This window comes from Desmodus rotundus, chromosome 9 (assembly GCF_022682495.2).
Source record: "Desmodus rotundus isolate HL8 chromosome 9, HLdesRot8A.1, whole genome shotgun sequence".
Lineage (NCBI taxonomy): Eukaryota > Metazoa > Chordata > Mammalia > Chiroptera > Phyllostomidae > Desmodus > Desmodus rotundus.
The window spans coordinates 69,917,545-69,936,107 of NC_071395.1; the positions used below are offsets into that span (position 1 = coordinate 69,917,545).

An 18,563-nucleotide genomic window follows, 5' to 3' on the forward strand; every position below is an offset into this window, starting at 1 on the left:
ATGGGGCAAGTTACTAAATTCTCTGAGTTCCAGATCCTCATCTGAAAATTGGGGGAAAATGGCATTTATATGCCAGGCTTACTGTAAAGATTAGAGAGAAGTGTGTAAAGCACCTGACCCAGGCCCTATCCACTTACCGACATTTGGTGAGTGGTCAGTCATTATCAATGGGCAGAAATGGGATCTGTGTGCAGCCATTTCTTGAGTAGGGCCCTGGAGTGATCTAGAAACCTCTTGATGAGACAGGGTGAGTGTATGCACACACATGCATCCATTTGGGGGGCGGAAGATCCTGTTTAACTCAGATTCTCTGAGGACAGTTGTTTACTGAACAAGGGGTCCCAGGGAGGATGACCCTGGCCTTGTTCCCTGGGGGGGCAGCCCATCGGGGGAGAGGCAGCATTGTAGAACTCCCAGCAAGCCGTCCGTGAATTCAGTTAAGGATTTCTGAGCCGAGGAAAGCACCTTCCTCTCTGCCCACTCCCACTGCCTCTCACCTTGTTCCTTGTACGGAAGGCCTGTGTTGCCCCTGCTTTTCAGTCCCGTTCCCATGGGAAAGAGCTGACAAAATGGAAGGGAGAAGCCATAGGACCAAGGAAAGAAGGGAAGGCTTTAACTTGGAAGCAAACTAATTAGAAGAATAAGTTTGGCAGAGACCTTAATTATCGGGTACTTACTCATGCTGTATCCTCTCGATGGCTGTGAGTGCCCCCCCTCCCCGGGCCTGCACCCCCACTCCCTGAGGCAGGAGCCGTAATGCTGGTGTCTCTTAAATGAGAACCTGCAGGTTGGGAGGCCCACTTCTGCCTCATCTACGTCTTTCTAATTTTTTTTGTTGTGGTAAAATAACACCTAACATAAGATTTATCACCAGTGACTTTGACACATTCACAGTTTTGTGCAACTGCCACCAATATCTAGTTCCAAAACATTTTCATCACCCCGAAAAGGAAACCCTATATCCATCCCCCTCCCCTAAGCCCCTGACAACCACTAATCTGCTTTCCGTGTCTGTGGGTTTTCCTGTTCTGGACATCTTATATAAATGGAATCATGCAATCTTTGGCCTTTTGTGTCTAGCTTATTTCACATGGCATGATTTCAGGGACCATCCATGCTATAGTGTGTACCAGCACTTCATCCCTTTTGATGGCTGAATGTTTTTTTGCATGTTTACCCACTCATCAGTTAATGGTCACTTGGGTTGTTTCTACCTTTTGGCTATTGTGGATAATGCTAAAACATGAGTGTACAAGCGTGGGAGCACTATTTTCACTTCTCTTGGCTGTGTACCCAGTTGTCTCCATATCTTTTGACTCCTGACTTCTTTCAGTCCAGCCAACAGGAATAACTTCTTCCTGGGAGAGGGGAAAGGAGGCTGGCTGCCTTGGGGGATGGAGGCAAAGCACAGTCAGATGGCAGGCAGAGTAGGAGCCCACGGCCGTACTGGAGGGGGATGTGGAGACCACCTTTGCCACATTGGCCAAATTAGGAAATTGGCCTGGGTGCCCTCCTCCCCTCTTTCAACACCTCTTGGCCCTTCCTGGCTCTGTATCAGGGGGGCTTCCCCTGCAGGCATCTTCTACAGTGTTCATGCTGGTGGCTTCTGCATTTCCCACATGGGGAGACCTCAAAGAGGTAGCAGGAATGGTACCTCTTTGGTCATCAGTGTCCTCAAATGTAAACCAGAGCCTTTCCTGGCCCCACAGGTTATTTAGGTAAATCAACTAGAGCCATTCTTTGGTTCGCAGGCCCACACTCAATCCACTGAGCTACACCAGCCAGGGCTCAACTAGAGCCATTCTAAAGAGAAAAGCACCTTGCAATTGTGGAGATGGGATAGGTGTCATTGTTACTTCCCAGGTGGGTGCAGGGGGTCAGGAGGATCAGCCCATGTGCTCAACCAGCACGGCTCAGGAGAGTTCTCCTCGCCACCCGGCCTTTTCACCAGAACATAGTAGTCAGCGTCTTGACACGTTAACCACCCTAGCTGGCCTGTGTTTGCCCTTTCAGTCACGTCGTCTTGGAAACAGAAACCTGGGAGGAGTGACCATGGTGACATTTTAGATGCAGTGATGGTGAGGCTGAGGTGAGCTTCATGCCACAGCAGGCAGAGGCTGTGTGATGCCTGGTGTCTTCTGGCATCTAGAGAGCCCCCCTCCTACCAGAAACCCCCATTCATGGAGCATTCTTGGTGACAGGCACCTTCCTAGAGCCGGGTTTCTTATTGCTAATCACAGTGTCTTCCACAGCTGGGCCAGTATCTTCCTCCTTTTATACACGCAGGAGGTGGTGGCATTTTCCTGGGTTACGGGCTGCTCAGTGGCTAGGGCAGGATGGAGCCCCAGGCTGGAAGGGTTCAATGTGCTCCTGGGTCTCTCTCTCCTCCACAGCCTCTTCTGGCCTTGTCGGTCTCTGACCCTTGCTTAGTACCCTTTAACAATTTCCCATTCCCTCCCAGGTAATTCGGACAAGCCCCTGTCCGGTCTTCCCATCTCACATGCTATGACTCAAGCAGAAGCAACCTCATTCTAGAATATTTATTTCTTCAGTCAAGCCCCCAATCTCTCTATTTCTATGTTGCTCCCAACCCTACGCAGCCAAAATGTATATCTCCTATATGTGGACTATTTTACACACACTCACACACACTCACACACTGTACTCATCATCAGGCTATTTGTCTTGCATATATTTTGACCATCTTCCAACCTGGGAGAGGCCCAAGTGAGCACACTCAGGTGTATGCTTGGGCTCCATGGACACACTCTGCTGGCGAGAATACCGCCTGGCCTGGCTGCTGTTCATCCCCCCAGCACTGGGCAGTATAGAAGCCAGTCTTTCCTGCTGAATCCAAGAGGTGCTGCAGGTTAACAGGCATGGGAGATGGAAGTATTTAGGGCATCAGAGAAGGTTTTTAATTAAATTGTGAAACTTTTTAAGGAAATACACACAGAGGCCCTGGGGAGGCCGTGTTTCCTCGAAGTCCCTTGGGCAGCTAGGACCAATCCAATCCCAGTGAGGGCAGGCAGGCCCCACAGGACACATGAGCACATGACTTCACGGCCTGCAGAAAGCTGAGCCGTCTGGGAGCCGTGTCTCTGCAGCTCACTTTCAAGCTGTTCTCTTAGCCGTGGACATCAGCACCTCCCGCTGCAGGAGGAGCAGCAGCCCTGGGAGTGGTTTTCTAGAGGGTAACAGAGGCAAAAGTCCAGCTCTGTGAACTGACTGGCACTGTAGGGGAACCCATCCTCTAGGGCACAGGCGGCAAACACAAGGCCAGCGGGCCAAATCCAGCCCTCTACCTTGTTTCTAATCGGTGGCAGAGCTGAGCTCCTTGCCCCTAGTTAAGGAGTAGTTACATTTATACAGTCCTAAAATTACATTCAGTCCTTTGAAGGCAACCATGAGGCTGATGTGACCCCCAGTGAAAATGAGTTTGACACCCCTGCTCTAGGGGATCCTGTCCCTTCTGCGGGGACTCTGAGGAAGCAAGTGTTCCTCACACCTCATGCCCTGACAACCGCCAAAATCACTCAAGTGTGGCCTGTGACCTCCCTTAGGGAAGCCTGTGGGCCACACACACCCCAACATTGAGCTATTCCAGGGGGACTTCACCTGCCTCTGACTTCCTGGTTGAAATCAGTTGCAAAAATGCCAAACATGTGTGACCTTATCTTTCCTCCTCAACAGAAGCCTGGAATGGTCCCCCCTCCGCCTGGAGAGGAAAGCCAGACCGTCGTCCTTCCGCCAGGCTGGCAAAGCTACTTGTCTCCTCAGGGCCGGCGTTACTATGTCAACACAACTACCAATGGTGAGTCCCACTCTAGGAAGCATCCTGCACCAGCCCCAGGTTTCTATCTCTCTGAGGGGCAGGTTTTCTCCTCCACCCCCTACCTCTTAGTTTTTAAAGACTTTTTCTTCAGAAATCTACTCCAAAGGCTGCTTTTCCCACAGTGCTGGGTGGTAGGGGTCTGAGCCTTGACTGGAAAACCTGCCCTTCAAGGTTGGGATCATCCTCAGACCTGCACAGCCACTCGGGCATGATTGTTGAACCCAACTTCATGGTGTGCAGCTGTGTTTTCCAGATTGGGATCGTGAAAGGTTCTGTGGTCAACAGCTAGTTTAAGTCAAGTTGAACAGGTTTAGCGACTGCGTGCTATCTTAGGATTTTGAATGTACTAAATGATAGAGAAGCCCTGACTAGTGTGGCTCAGCTGGCTGGGCATGGTCCCACAAAGCATCACTGGTTTGATTCCCTGTCAGAGCACATGCCTGGGTTGCAGGTTTGGTCCCCAGTTGGAGCATGTATGAGAGGCAGCTGATTGATGTTTCTCTCACACATCGATGTTCCTCTCCCTCTCTTTCTCCCTCCCTTCCCCTCTCTCTAAAAATTAAATAAAATCTTCCAATGATACAGAAGTTTCCAAACAGGTGTTGCAAGTGTGAAGTCTTCCCAACTTCACAGCATCTTTCTCTTGCCTGAATTTTTTCACTGGCCGGTGTTTCTTGGAATGTTCTTTGGTTAATGCTGGGGCTACTCATGGATCAGGTATTTTAACAGAAAACACAGGTTCCATGTGCATTTCTGAACTGAGTTCAGACTGCACCTCCATGCCCCCAGTTATTATGTATGGACTTCCTGGGCCTTCACGATAACAACCCCAGGGTCCCAGGGGCCAACTGCAGGGTGAAGGAGGTGTGACAGGTCACTACAGCAGGGTGAGCAGAGGAGTGTCCCAGGCCTGTGTCTGGGCAGGGCAGAGCAAAACCAGCTAACAGCTTGGCTCTTGACCTCCATGACTCCTTGAGGAAACTGTCACGACAGAACAAAGGTTAGACACACAGAAAGTTAGATTCAGACTTCCTTTGTGTGAAGGAAGACTTCCTTTGTCTGATTCCTCCGTAGGAATCAGAGATGTGTGTGCCAAGGCAGAATCTGAAATCTACCTGTTGACTCATTCTTGGCTTCTCACCTGCCTCATCTTATGGCCACCTCGCCCCGCCCAGTGCGACCATTAACATGACGGATGATTATGAACCTGCCCTTGGTGACCTGGTGACAGAGCCAGCTGCTATGAGAGGGAGCAACAGAGACAGCAGCTCGCAGCTGCCACTCGGGGGTGGCAAGTTTGTTTGTGTCCCCTGGCAACCTGGCCTTTCGTGAGCTTGAGAAGGGTGTTCGTAGTAACCAGGGTTTCTAGGAAAAGGGAAGTAGAACTATTTCTGACCATTCTAATCTTGAGCTTCCTCAAAACGAATATATGAGCAGCTTTGCACTGTTATCAGACTTTGAAGTTGCAGAAGAAAGTGTTTATGTGCAGTTCCCCAAAATGAAGAAACTGGACCACGTGATCCTGAGATCATCAAGAATTCAGTTCCCCGCTGCGGGTAAAAGTGGCTTTCTAAAATCACCGTGTGTGTGTGTATGTGTGTGTCTGTGTTAGAGAACACCGTATTCTCAGTGAGTACAGAAGTATTTAAAATTAAAAATCCCTGGCCCAATACCCTAGAACTATTTACCAGATATATTCTTCCAGATACTCCTATTTTCTCATCTTCTAAACATGCGTACAGTTATTCTTTCTAATATACTGGAAAATGCTCTCCATGCTGTTTTATAAATTGCTTTGACAATGTACTCTGGACATCTCTGTGTACTTGTACATTCCAGCCTAACTCATTTTTAAAGACAGCTATGTAGTCGTAGTCCATTGCTAGTGTATGATGCCGTTAGTTTAACCAGCCTCTCTTCACGAAGGGGACATTTAAGTCCCATGCTGCCCTAACTGACAGCATGTGGCAGCTTTTCTCTGAGGCCCAGGTTGATGCATGTGCTGCTGGGTCAGGACATTTTGTGGACCCTGGGATACAGCTGGGATACAGCAATGTCAAGAGACTCTAGGCCGGGGTTCAGCAACCTTTTTCAGTAAAGGGGCAGGGAGGGCTTGAGACTCCTATTTCCTGTCACAGCGACTCAGCTCTGCCACTGTCATGTGAAAGCAGCCATGGACAAGACATAAACCAATGGGTGCAGCTCTGTTCCAATAAAGCTTTTCTTATGGACAACGACATGTGAATTTCAGATGACTTTTGCATGTCATAAATGGTCTTTTTCAGCCATTTAAAAATGTGAAAGATGGTGTTAGTTTAGGAGTTCACAGGCTGTGTGATAGATAGTGGAGGGTGGGGATGGGGTTGGTGTTGGCCCAAAGACCGTGTTGGTGGCCGGCCTCTGCTCTAATCTCCCTGTCCTCTGCAGCAGGACTGGCCCTAATTCCCCTTCCCCACCTTCTCTGATGTGCTCACGGTGATTCTGGCTCCTTGGCCTTGCATCCTAGACCCACTCGTTTTATTCATTCGCTGTTTAATTCACTTTATCTGTTTGATTGAATTCTTCATTCAACAGACACTTGGTGGGCCTCAAACATGTTCCTGGCAGAGTGTTGGATGCTAGGGATATAATAATAAAGAAGAATCAGTCCCTGCCCTCAAAGGGCTTCTTCTTATAGAGGAAATAGAATTTAAATGAATACATATTTGATTACAATTCTGAGCAGGGCTATGAAGGAGAAGCCCAGGGTGTTTTGAGAGCAAGTTCAGTTGAGGCCCTGGGAGGTCAGGGGAGGCTTCTTGGAGGAGGAGGTGCCTTCAGCTTAGGTGGGCAGGATGAGGAAGGGGTTGCCAACGGGAATTGCCTTCCTGCTAGCAAAGAGTTAGTCATGTTTGGAGTGGTTGTATAGACCTTGAACATCATGTTGAGGATTTTGCCCTTTCATCTAAGAGAATGGGAAGCCCAGCTATCTCTCTGGGTCTTCTCTGGAATCTTTACTTAGACTGGTTTTGTTTAGCTGCTGGGCTAATTTTTAAGGTTTCAAACCTGACTGCCTTTCAGCAGGAAAGTACCTCTTAGAACAGCCACTTGCTCTTCACACACTCGCCTTTATCTGACCTCCTGACGTTTGACTTTGTGTCTCCTCACCACTGAGTCTGCTGTATCCACCCTTCTGTCCCAGCTCTTGGATCTCTCCTGCCAGTGAGTCAGGCCAGAGCCACGTACCACTGCCCAGGAAGCAAAGGCCACCAGTGCCCTGCTAAAGCCGCCACAGGCCACTCCTCTCTTCTTCTCTGTCCACCTGTCCCCCTAAATACTTCATCTCCCTCAATCCCTAATCACTTCTTTCGCAGAGGGTGCTTGGGCACAGCAGGCATTCTGTCTTCATTTTTATAGCACCTACAAATACAACTGGTTTAAAGTGCAACTTACATTTCTGTTACCTTGCTAGGGCTAATCTGTTTATGTTCAAATCCACTTAGGACTTTATATGCATGGGGATTATCACAGTGCCCAGCCAGGCTATGTGGACACAGAATCCTCAGAGAGGCCATCTCTGCTTCCAAAGACCATGGTTCTAATGGAGTCAGAGAAACCAATAAGCATTGTGGGTGTTTGCATGGAAATCTGGGGCCTCAGGGGAGAGCGTTGTCAAATTTATCCAGGTATCAAGTCTTCAAAGAGGGGGCACTTTTGACTGAGTCTCAGTCAAGACTCAGGGGTCCCTGCTGAAGTCACTGCGTGAGCAAAAACAGGGTAGCAAGGCAAGGCTGACGTATTTGGAAAGGAACCAAGAAGTGAGAGAGGGGGTTAGGGACCTGACCCATAAGAGACCCCCTGAGGCACCTTGAGGAGTTGGGACTTTTCCCGGTGGACAGTGGAAATCCACGGTGGCATCCAGAGTGTGGGATGACACACTCAGAACAGTGTGGCAAGGTCACTTGCGCAGCAGAGTGAAGGGTTTAAAAACAGCAAGCACGGGCCCTGGCAGACTACATGAGAGCAGAAGTAATGAGGTCAACTCCACGTCTACAACTGTGGCTGGAGAGCAGGAGGTACACTCTGTCAGATAGGGTGTTTCCAGTCGGGGAAAGAAGAACCTCCAATTCCTCCTCCTTTTCTGCCTCGTGTGCCACAGCCATGCAGTGAGAACAGGGGACTCAGGGAGGAACGGGTTTGGAAGAAAGAAGATGAATCCATGTAGAGTGTATGGATCCTCAGGGGACATTCCGGGAGAGATGGCTAGCGAATGTTGGGAGGGATGGTGCTGTGACTCGGGACATATGGGCTGGAGGTAGGAGTCTGGGGCGCTGTTCTGTGGGTGCATGGCTTGGCAAGCAGAGAGCAGAGTGGATTTCACCCCTATCTGCCCACTTGGCCTGACACTGTTGTATGGTGGCCAACCTGCACAACCACAGGGGGTGACCCAGCATTTGCATGTCATCGTCAGAGAAGCAAAGTCACGCAAATGCAGGAGATTACACAGGACAAGCCTCCAGGAGAGCCCTGCGCCACAATTTTTAAGGGAGGGGCAAACTTTTAAAGGACACTGAAAGAATCATCAGAGATACATGGAACCCAAGAGAAGGCAATGTCAGGAAAGGCAAGGAAGAAAAGGTTGTTGGCAGTGTTAGAGAGACTGAAGTATAGATCAGATTTATGGTGGGGTGATAGTTTAAATCATTGGGAAAAGCATAGGTAATTTAATAGTGATGGCTAAGAGGGAGTTTCAGTGGGGAAGTTGTGTAGTAATGTTCTTGTTTTCGGTAACACCATCAAAGCATGCATTTTATGAGACTTCGGGGAAGTCCCCATCTGCCCTTCTCTCTCCATGTCCGTGGCTCTCCAGGGCGTTTCACCGTGCAGGGTGGCCCTGAGCTCAGGCCCCAGGGACCCTCGGTAGGACTTGTGCTATCAGGAAACTGCTTGTCTCCTACTGTTTGAGAAAATGCTTTATTCTCACTGAAGTTGACCGTATTGCCAAGAGTTGGGATCGTGTTTAGTTTTGGGATAGTGAGCTGTTATCAATAACCTGTCCTGTCCAGGGACCCGAAGTGGTGGTGTTCAGGGGGGATCTCTCACTTGCACAGTGGACAGTGACATTTCAAGACACACACACAGCACACTGTCGTTTGTTCCATTTATAACTGGAAGGCCAGATATGTGCGATTACTTAACAGTGATATGGTTATGGGTATTCAGGTCTTCTTTTTCGAGAGATGCTTAGAGATTGTTTAGGACACATTTTACCATTTGGACAATGAAGGGGTGTTACAGGCCAGGAATGAAGGCCAAGATTAGTTTTGTTTAATATATGAATCACTATTTTACCTCTTACGTATTAGTCTCTGTATCCTTTAAATCCAGTAGTTACGTGGATTTCATCTACAGCTTTCATTTCTGTAGAACGAGATCACTTGAGTGGCATGCCATAGCTCTGTTTTTCTAGAAAGCTGAGCCCGAGGCGAGGATTAAGTGTTAACATCTTACTTAGCAGGTCTGAGCCGAGCAGTGAAAGTGGGTGAGGGAGGGAAGGGAGACAAAGGAAGATATGCCAGGGGCTGGCTGGTGTTGAGAGTGAACTGCAGAGACCCAGCAGGTGTGTTCCTGTCTCTGAAAGGTTTGCAAAGAGTCGTCCATCTGTGAGAGAGCAGAGGTGTGGAATCTGCTCACCTCCCTCTCATCTCCTATTTCCCATTGGCCAAGCTTCCCCACACTTTTGGATTCTATCATCTGACCCCAGCAACCTCTCAGAAAGCTGGACTCCACCCCAACATAGTGATGCTTCATCCGAGGCCATGGTGAAGGTCAGTGGAGCATGGGTGAGGTATGAACCAAAACGGATATGCGGTTGATGGAAATGGGAGGAAGCACCCATGTCCACGTCCTGATGCAGAGACTCCCATAGACCTGCCTGCTGTGGTCTGCCTCTCTCTCCAGTGTCATACCTTGATGGCTTGATTGTTCATAGGGTTTCAGCAGCCAGTGACTTTTACTCATCCTTGGGGGATCCTTTTAAATCATCTAACAGCGCATGGGCCAAGCTCAGCTTGTGGCCTATTTTTGTAAATAAATTTTTATTGGAACCCACTATGCTCTTTTGTTCACGTATAACTTGTTTGCCTTTGCCTGGTGATGGCAGAGTTTAGCAGAGAACATGTGACTCCCAAAGCCAAACATAATTTATTATCTGGCTCTTGAAAGAAAAAGTTTGATGATCCCTGGCCTAACAAATAGAACCACTCTTTTCACATGTGAGGAAATGGAGGCCCCCACATGGTAAAGAGACTTACTCAGAGTCACCTGGCCATTCACATGCCAGGAAACACCTGGGTCCTCGGTCTTCTACACTTGGATTTCTTTGCCTCACTATCCAGGAGGATGGGCACGGGGCGTGGTGACTTCATTAACAGTAAGGATAGCTGAGTTCACAGATTAGGAGGAAAAACTACCTGAAGTAACACTTATTTTTAAGGGGAACTTAACTATGCTATTAGAGTGTCAGCTGAAACCCGGGGGAGCTGGGAATTGTTTTCAAGCTCTTTTGACAAAGAATCCATATGTGTAAATGTTTTATTATGATTATGAGTGAAACTTGGAGGATTAACCCAGGATTTGAGCCTTTCGATTTATTTGCCAAATAGTTGGTTGTTTTCTTGAATTCTTGTTTTAATTTTTCTTTAAATGAGTAAACTCCCATTTAACTTTATTGCACCAGGAACTGTGAGTTTCTGGGTAAGTTTTCCAGTAAAACACTTTTAAAGGCATTTTTTTGAATTTTGCTTTGTTACAAATAATTGGATACTTTCCTAACTCCCTGGATGGAACAGCCCTGATAATTCCATTAATAAAAGTTGCCCCGAGAAACTTCTCCACCCAAAAAATATCAATTTATTTTCTTCTGTCCATCTGTGTTGAACAAATGGGAGACTAAAAGATGCTTTCGTTCGGCACATTTGGCTGATTGAAATTTGTGTGTGTGTGTGTGTGTGTGTTCATGAACTTTTCTTATTTGGGCTTTGTTTTTTTCTTTAATGAACTCTTAGTGGAAGGCTGTTAGACCTGAAAGCTTACCATTAATTTGCTTCTGTTTGGGTGTTGTGTTTTCTTCCAGAGAATCCACTTCAATTTGTAGTGTTAGTACTGAAGTGCACAGCACACCCCCCATTTCTCACCAGTGTTTACGACCCGTCATCTCTTGGAGTTTTGGAGTTCGCCAAGTGGGTTAGAGACTCCTTCACTCTGCCAGTGAGTTGAGGACCCTTAACAGTCAAAAGACAGACAAAGAGTATTTTGTTGTTTGCTGTATTCTAGGAAGTTGAGTTACTTGAAAAAGACTGCTTTTGGTAAACAGTGTAAGAACTTTCCTCATTGGCTCTTGGGTGGAGTCACTGATAAGCAGCTAATGGTTCAGATAGGGAAGCAAAACAAGAAGAATGTGGAATGTGACCGAGCAGTTCCACTCCTAGATGCATACCCATGGGGATGGAAAACATACATCCACACAAGAACCTGTATACAAATGTTCTCAGCAGCGTTATTCATAATGGCCAGAAACAACTGAAATGTCCATGCACCGATGGCTGGAAAGCAAAATGTGGTGTGCCCTACAATGGGATAATAGCCCTACAGTGGGGTGTCGTTCGGCCATTGAAAGGAACGAAGCCCTGACACGTGCTACCACGTGGGTGTACCTTGAAAATATCACACTGAGCAAAAGCAGCCAAACACGAAAGCCACATAATGGTGTGATTCCATTTATATGAAATGCCTAGAACAGGCAAATCCATAGAGACAGAAAGCAGACAGGTGAGTGGTTTCCAGGGACTGGGGAAGGGATGAATGGGAGGGACTGCTCATAGGGGGGTTTCCTTTTCGAGGTAATAAAAATGTTCTAAAATTAGGTAATGGCAATAGTTTCATGAATCTATGAAATATACTAAAAATCTCTGTGTTGTATGTGCTTTAGGGAGTGAATTTATGGCATGTGAATTATATCACAGTGAAATTGTTTACAAAAACAGGCATATTAGGGACTTTGGCAGGTTGGTGACTTTGTTGGTGTCATTCAGAAAGAGTTCCTTGGACACCTCAGATGGGGAGTCCTTCCGCCTGGTTCCCACACTTTGGGGGCATCAGAAGCACCTAGGGAGCTTGTTAAAAATGCCAACACATGGGCCTCACCACAGACCCACTGAGTCAGAATCTGCTGTTTAAAAAGAGTAAAAATGTCTGCTTCATTATTTTAAGTGTTTTCTAATAGTCACCACCTCTTCATAACTTGGCAAGAAGACTTAGATTGATGAAGGCATAGTCAATGGATCATTTATTATGAAGTTGAAGAGTAAACTTAAATCCAGCTTTCTCTTATGGAAAGTGAGAAAATACAGTTTTCTTCAAACAAATAAGCATGCATTATAGTCCCCATGTTAAAGGTTATGTAACCATAAACTGTTACATTTAAAATAGACTCATGGAAGAGCTGCATGAAGACAAATAACTGAGTTTTATGGGGACAAGATATAGAATGAGTGTAAAACTGCCAAGGGAGGCACTTCGCCTGGCAAATGTTCATATTCCTAGGTGTTTTCAGGGGAGCCGACTTGTGTGTATCGTCATCCCTTGGTACCCACAGGGAACTGGTTTCAGGACCCGTGCAGATACTGAAATCTGCAGATGCTCAAGTCCCTTATATAAAATGGTATAGTATTTGCATATAACCTCCGTAACTTTAAATTATCTTGTTACTGAGCTCAAGGGGGTCATCACTTGGGGTGTTCTAGTCACAAACTAGACGTAGTTGTTGTTAGGTAGTTTATTTACGTGCAGCAAGTAAAGGAGACGGGATTCACATCCAAAGCTCTGGCTCCTGGAGGGAGGCTTAGCCATTGCTTATGTACACTATTTGGTTAATTAAATGTTGATTTCTTCTTTGCAGTTGGATTAACTTAGTAGCCGGGTTCCTGTCAAGTTCATCAGGTTACAGCTACATCAGCAGAATAATTGTGCTACATTTTATTATTTAGTAAGAATAGCATTCAGTAAAAACTGCTCAGACCTTGAGATCCTTGTCCTATCTAATGATCTCTGTACTACTTATAATACTTAATATGGTATAAATGCTGTGTAAATAGACAAAAAAGGGTTTGTTTGTCTTCAGTACAGATGCAATCATAATATGCCTAACTACATAGTACACATCAGCAACAATGTAACTTTTAAAAAATATATTTTGGACCCATGGCTGATTGAATGCGCAGATTAGGAACCCACAGATATGGAGAACTGACTGTAGTGTCTAGTCCTCATTCTTATCTGTGTAATAGGATGTAGTGACAGGTCTTATGATTCCAAAGCTTTTGAGTCAATAGCTCAAAAAAAATTTTTTTATTAATCTCAGCATGTTTGCTATTTGAAAAACTCCTATGGGCTCTGACTTCAACTTTATTCCCAGCTACGGCTAAGTCCGAGAATGTGGGGCTTGTACTATTTTTATTTTCTTACTAGGCACAGCACTCTGGCACCTGGACAAAATGAACACCGCCCCTGCCTTCAAGCACCTCAGAGTCTAGTGAAACAATTCAGGTCTTGCAGGTGTGGAGTTGTCCAGTTTCTTCTTTCATTTTTCTGTTCTCTGGAGATGTTTACTCTGCTCGGTTAGGAAGTGTGTGCCAGCGAAGTCTGTCCTCCCACCATTCGTCACACTGTAAACCCCGTGTCCCACCGGATCCCAGAGGGATCTGATTGCATTGAAGGGCTAATTTGTATCAAGGGGCAGGATCTCTACCAGTCGTTAGCTAGACCAATATTCATTAATTAAAAGCCACAAAAAGTATATGATCACTGTGAGTTATAGACCCATAAGGAATGACATTTGCTTGGTTTGAACTCTTTTTGAAAAGTGCTGGCCTCTGATGACTGAACTTCTAGGGAAGCGGCACTATGGTGCCTCTGTGCGTGGTGGCTGGGGATGTGAAGGTCACTGTGGTGCCTCTGTGCTTGGTGTCTGCGGGTGTGAAGGTCAAGGCAGAGTCAGGATCTCCAGGTCCAGTGATCTGTCCTGCAAAGATAAAAGTATAGTAGATGTCACACGCTAGGTGGTCTTGAAGCCAGAGGCTATCCACAGAAACATTTTATTCCATGTACACGATGCTTGAAAATCTCCGATTAGTTGCCAACATTGAAAAATTAGGATGTTTTTCATAAATGCCCTACTTGTCTTCTCTTGAAAAATCATGAGGTGTGGCCACACGGGACCCTCCTTCCTGCCTGAACACACCTGGGTAGAGCTGAGAAGGTTGTCACTGTTCTCAATTGTCCTTATATTCACTTGGCTTCACGCATGCCTTTTACATGTCCAGTTCTTGAGGGTACTGACTTTGATCTGTGTTGAAACAGAGGCTCATGGATTTGTACCAAGTATTGCAGAGGGGAATTGGCCTTAGACACAAAGTCAGAAAGCTATTTTATAAATGCCCTTGAAAGTTGGAGATTATGGAATGGGACCAGGTAAGAGAGTGAAGGGTCTAAGGAGAAATAATTGACACTGGTCAACTTCAAGAGGAGGACCTTCAGACTCATCCCACACTCTGCCCTATCCTTGGAGCTTTGAAATGCCAGAAGCTCAGCCTCTCTGGGGCTTTCCTGAGGCCTATGTGTATGTTGGGGGGCAGGGAGCAATGGCAACATGTGGCTGCAGCAGGAAGTTGGGTCTACAGGGAAAGGCAGTCTGGAACGCCTAGCAAAATAGAAATTATCTGGAGGTTATATTCTGATCAGTGAGTGGGCAAGGACCACGTGACTTGATTATCAAGCAGCGGGTATTTGCTAAATGCCCCAGGTCTCATTATCCACTTGGATGGCTTCATGCAGGGGTGGTGTGGGCAAACACAATGCAAATGGTTCCATGTCTGCAAAGACTGCTTCCTGAAGTGGGGAGGAGGTGGTTGAATGGGGCTTTCCTTGTGGGTTGGAGTCAGTTTTCTTTCCTGCCTGAATAGACCTCAGAAGGTCCCTCCGGCTCTAAAATTCTGTGGAAGAAGGAGTCATAACATCAACAGGCTCATCATCCCCCCACCATTTGGGAGTTTGCCTCCATATGTAAAGCTGGCATGAGTTTCTGATGATGAGATCTTTATTATTGAAGGAAGATCAAGGAGTGGGGTAACAGCTATTTTGTTATTTCAGTCTGCGTTGGATTCCAAGAGGCGTGGGAGGAGGAGAACGGGGTGAGGTGTTAGTCATGCAAGCGCCTGTGCTCACTGCAGGCCACTCCCTGGTTGCCTTGTGCTGGGTGTGCGCAGGGCCACAGAGGCCCTGTCGTCCTCAGACAGATACTGAGCTGGGCCTTATACACAGAAGGCCGCCTGGGCATTCCTGTTGAATGAAGCTGCTGCCCTCTGGCCAGTCGTGGAAACTGCCTAGCTGGGTGGTCAAAGATACCCTCCCGGAGAAGAAAGGGCTCCCATAATAGGGAGAGAGTGGAGGAAGTTACTGAGTGGTCTGGCACAGGCAGGGGCAGTGGGCGAAAACGCTGGAGGGGGCCCTGCCCTCTACCCCAGGCATTAACCCTTTAGTGGCCATTGTGGAGACCTAGTGGGGTGTCCTGGTGACTGAGGGCTCTTGGGGTGTAAGGTCAGAGCAGGGCAGTGTTCCAAACTGGAGCAGAAAATTTCATTATTTTCACAAGCAGCCTGACAGGACCCAGGTGCTGTGGTTCGTACCATCTAGTCCCTGGCTGTCTTTGGTCCCCAGTGGCCGGTCATCTTGCTTTCTCTCTGAGCCCTGACACAGACCTAGACCTTCTTCTGCCTAACGCCATGATTCCTCTAGATAAACAAGACGTTCTTGCCCCCATATCAACTCCACATGTTAGCCTGACCTCCATCCCGACCTCCTAGTTCCCCGCCAGCTGCAGTCTTTTGCCTCCTGGTATGGATTGAACTGTGGCCCCCTCCTGCCAAAGATGCTGAGGCCCTGACCCCCTCCCTGTGAATGTGACCCTTAGAAATAGGGTCTTTGCAGATGATCATGTTAAGATGAAGTCATACCAGCGCATGGTGGGCCCTGACAGTGTGCAGGGTCCTTATGAAAGGGGCCACTTGGGCCCCAGAGGGAAGACCATGTGAGACACAGGGAGAACACTCTCTGTGAGCCAAGGGGTGACTAAGGCTACCAGGAACTGGGAGAAAGGCCTGGGACTGCTTCTTCCTCACATCCTTCCCAAGGAACCACCCTGCCAACTCCTTTGCCTCAGACTTCCAGCTTCCAGCACTGTGATACAACATAGCTTTGTGATTGAAGCTACCTCATTTGTGGTATTTAGGGGCAGCCCCAGATCACCTGTCCACTTCCCATGCCCCAGCACAACAGTCACTGGTGGTCTCTGTGGAGACTGCTAAGTAAGCCAGGCCAGTGGTATTGTGTCCTCCACGATGCCTTTCAGAGGTGCAGTCTGTCCCCTAGTGTCCCACCCCTGGTGTAAGGGTCAGGCAGCACTCACAGCAGGCGAGGTGCCCTGCTTTCCTGCTGCATTGTCAGCCTATCAGTGAATGTGGGGCTGGGTTCTGCCTTCAAGTAGCTGCCTGGGTCCCAGAATTCTGGTGGTTCCAAGAGAAGGAAGTGCAGAGAAGCTTTTACACAAGCTTCAGAAAAGAGACCCAGAAAGCAGGTGATTTTCAGATACTTCTGGTCCCCCTCTTGGCTGCTCCTAAGTATCCCAGAGAGGGCTTGGCTGGAGGTCAGGCTCACAGCTCTGCTCTCTAGTCAGCTCCTTGGTGCATCCCCAGCACCCAAGTCTTCATTCCCCATTTCTAAGGGAGGGCACAGGCTGGCCTTGAAAACCCTTTCAAGCTCTGTAGTTCCCCTGAGGGACAGACCCTAGTGGGCACGTAGACTCAGCCCAGCCCTCTGCCACCCTACTCTCTGTCCCTGATTCCTGGTGACTGGGTGCCCTCTCTTCCCACAATTCGCCTGTGCATTGAGGTGTGTGTGTGGGCGGGGAGGGGATGGGGTACTTGTTCACAGTGGTTCTTTCTGAGTGATGGAATTAGGGAGGACTTTTGTCTTCTCCTTTGCTCTTACATATTTTCCAATGATTTCTCCCTAGTTCTGTAATACTTTTATAACTAGGATACAAATAATTTCTCTGCAAAAGAGGATGCTGTCTTTTGCTTTCCCTCCCCCAGCATAACACCCTGTCCTCCTCTGCCCCTCTAAAGAAGTGGCCTTGTGTTCTGGGGTTTCTCCCAGGGCTGAGATGCATAAATCGGAGCCCGGAAGGGCCCTGATCATTCTTTATATGCTGCAACAAACATCTAAGGATTCCGGGGCACATGATCTCTGCCACGGAAGGAGGGGTGTGCCAGGCTAGGAGTCAAGGGGGCCCCCTCCCCTCTTCCTTGCTGCTGCAGATCAAGACTCCACTTGCTTTCTGCGGCTCGTGTCTAAACATGATATGTGTTGGTGAGGTTGGGGACACTACAGAGAAGGGTGTCGAGAGGACAGCAGGTCAGAGCCTTGGGAAACAGAGCGGAAAGGGTCAGAGAGCGTGCAGTGCTTTTGGACACCACTTCCCCACCCAGCTGGCTCAACTCTGGCACCCCAAGAGTGAATTCTTCTTGCCAGGTATGCAAATGTAAAATCATCTTAGCTTGCGGGCTGTAGGGCTGGAGACAAAACCCTCAAGAAACCCTCAAGAGGGTTCTGTGACAACCTGACTATCTGTGGTCCTGGTGGACCTCTTTGCTCTCAGAGCACCTGCCCTGTTAGGCTCACTTTTCTTTTTCTGGATCTCTTGGAGCAACTTAAGTATATGCTGTGGTTTTTAGCAGCACCACCTGTTTGGAGGAAATGGCATAAACAGTGGGTGCTTTCAAGTTGGAAGGAATTTGTGGGTTGCTTTCATTGTTGTACCTTTAAAAAAAATCTTTTTAATGGTGCTACCTCCAACACCTGAAGGTGGGGCAAACTGAACAGTACAGAGAGTGCTGCCCTTCCTTGTCTTCAGGCCTGTGGTTCTCAAAGTGGGGTTCCCGGACAACAGCATCCACAAACATGGGAACTTGTTAGAAATGCATTTTCTTTGACCTCCCCAGACCTGAGAATCGGAAACTCTGGGACTGGGGCCCCAAAGTGAGGGAAGCACTACTGAAAGCCCACCTTGAAGGCTGCCCCTGCTGGTGGCGTTCAGCCATTTCCCTAAATGAATGAGGTTTTCGGGCCCTTCTGCAGAAGTTTTCTTTTTCTTTTTTTTTAACCTGTTCATGCAATTTCCCAGTGAATCTTACTTTACTCCATTCCAAAATGCTGCCTATTCTTACCCGTTTTGTGTGGTCTCCTCTATCCTGAATGCCCTTTCCTTATGTTTGAGAACAGCTTGTTTTGCCCAGAATTCCCATATTCATTCTGTAGTGTTGGTTGATGATAAGGACTTCTGTGTGCCTGAAGGAGACGCTGGGACCCTTGGTGTCCTTTCTCGATGGCCTTCCTCTGAAATCCTGCAGCTTGGAAATGCCTCTGTGGCCGCACCTCGGAGAGATGATTACTTATTCTATTTCCCAGAATAACCATCACTCTTTCTGACAGTTTCTCTCCGTCTTGTGAAAAGCAACACTCTTAGTGCTTTTGAGCATTATTTCTAAAGGCAAGTCACACCTTTTACTGGAAAGTCTTCTAAATATGGATTAGCAATGCAGACCGATTAAAGTTCATAAGTGCTGAGTTTCTC

At 47.6% G+C, this 18,563-nt stretch overlaps 1 protein-coding gene across 6 annotated transcripts in view; it reads left to right on the forward strand.

Annotated features, from left to right (window-relative positions):
• Nucleotides 1-18,563, forward strand: part of GAS7 (growth arrest specific 7) — a 206,138-nt gene that overhangs the window by 124,100 nt on the left and 63,475 nt on the right. For all 6 annotated transcript variants that reach the window (XM_024565191.4, XM_045199096.3, XM_045199094.2 and 3 more), the window contains exon 2: nt 3,694-3,814. In XM_024565191.4, coding sequence (XP_024420959.1) covers nt 3,694-3,814 — 121 coding nt within the window. The remainder of the gene's footprint in view (nt 1-3,693; nt 3,815-18,563) is intronic.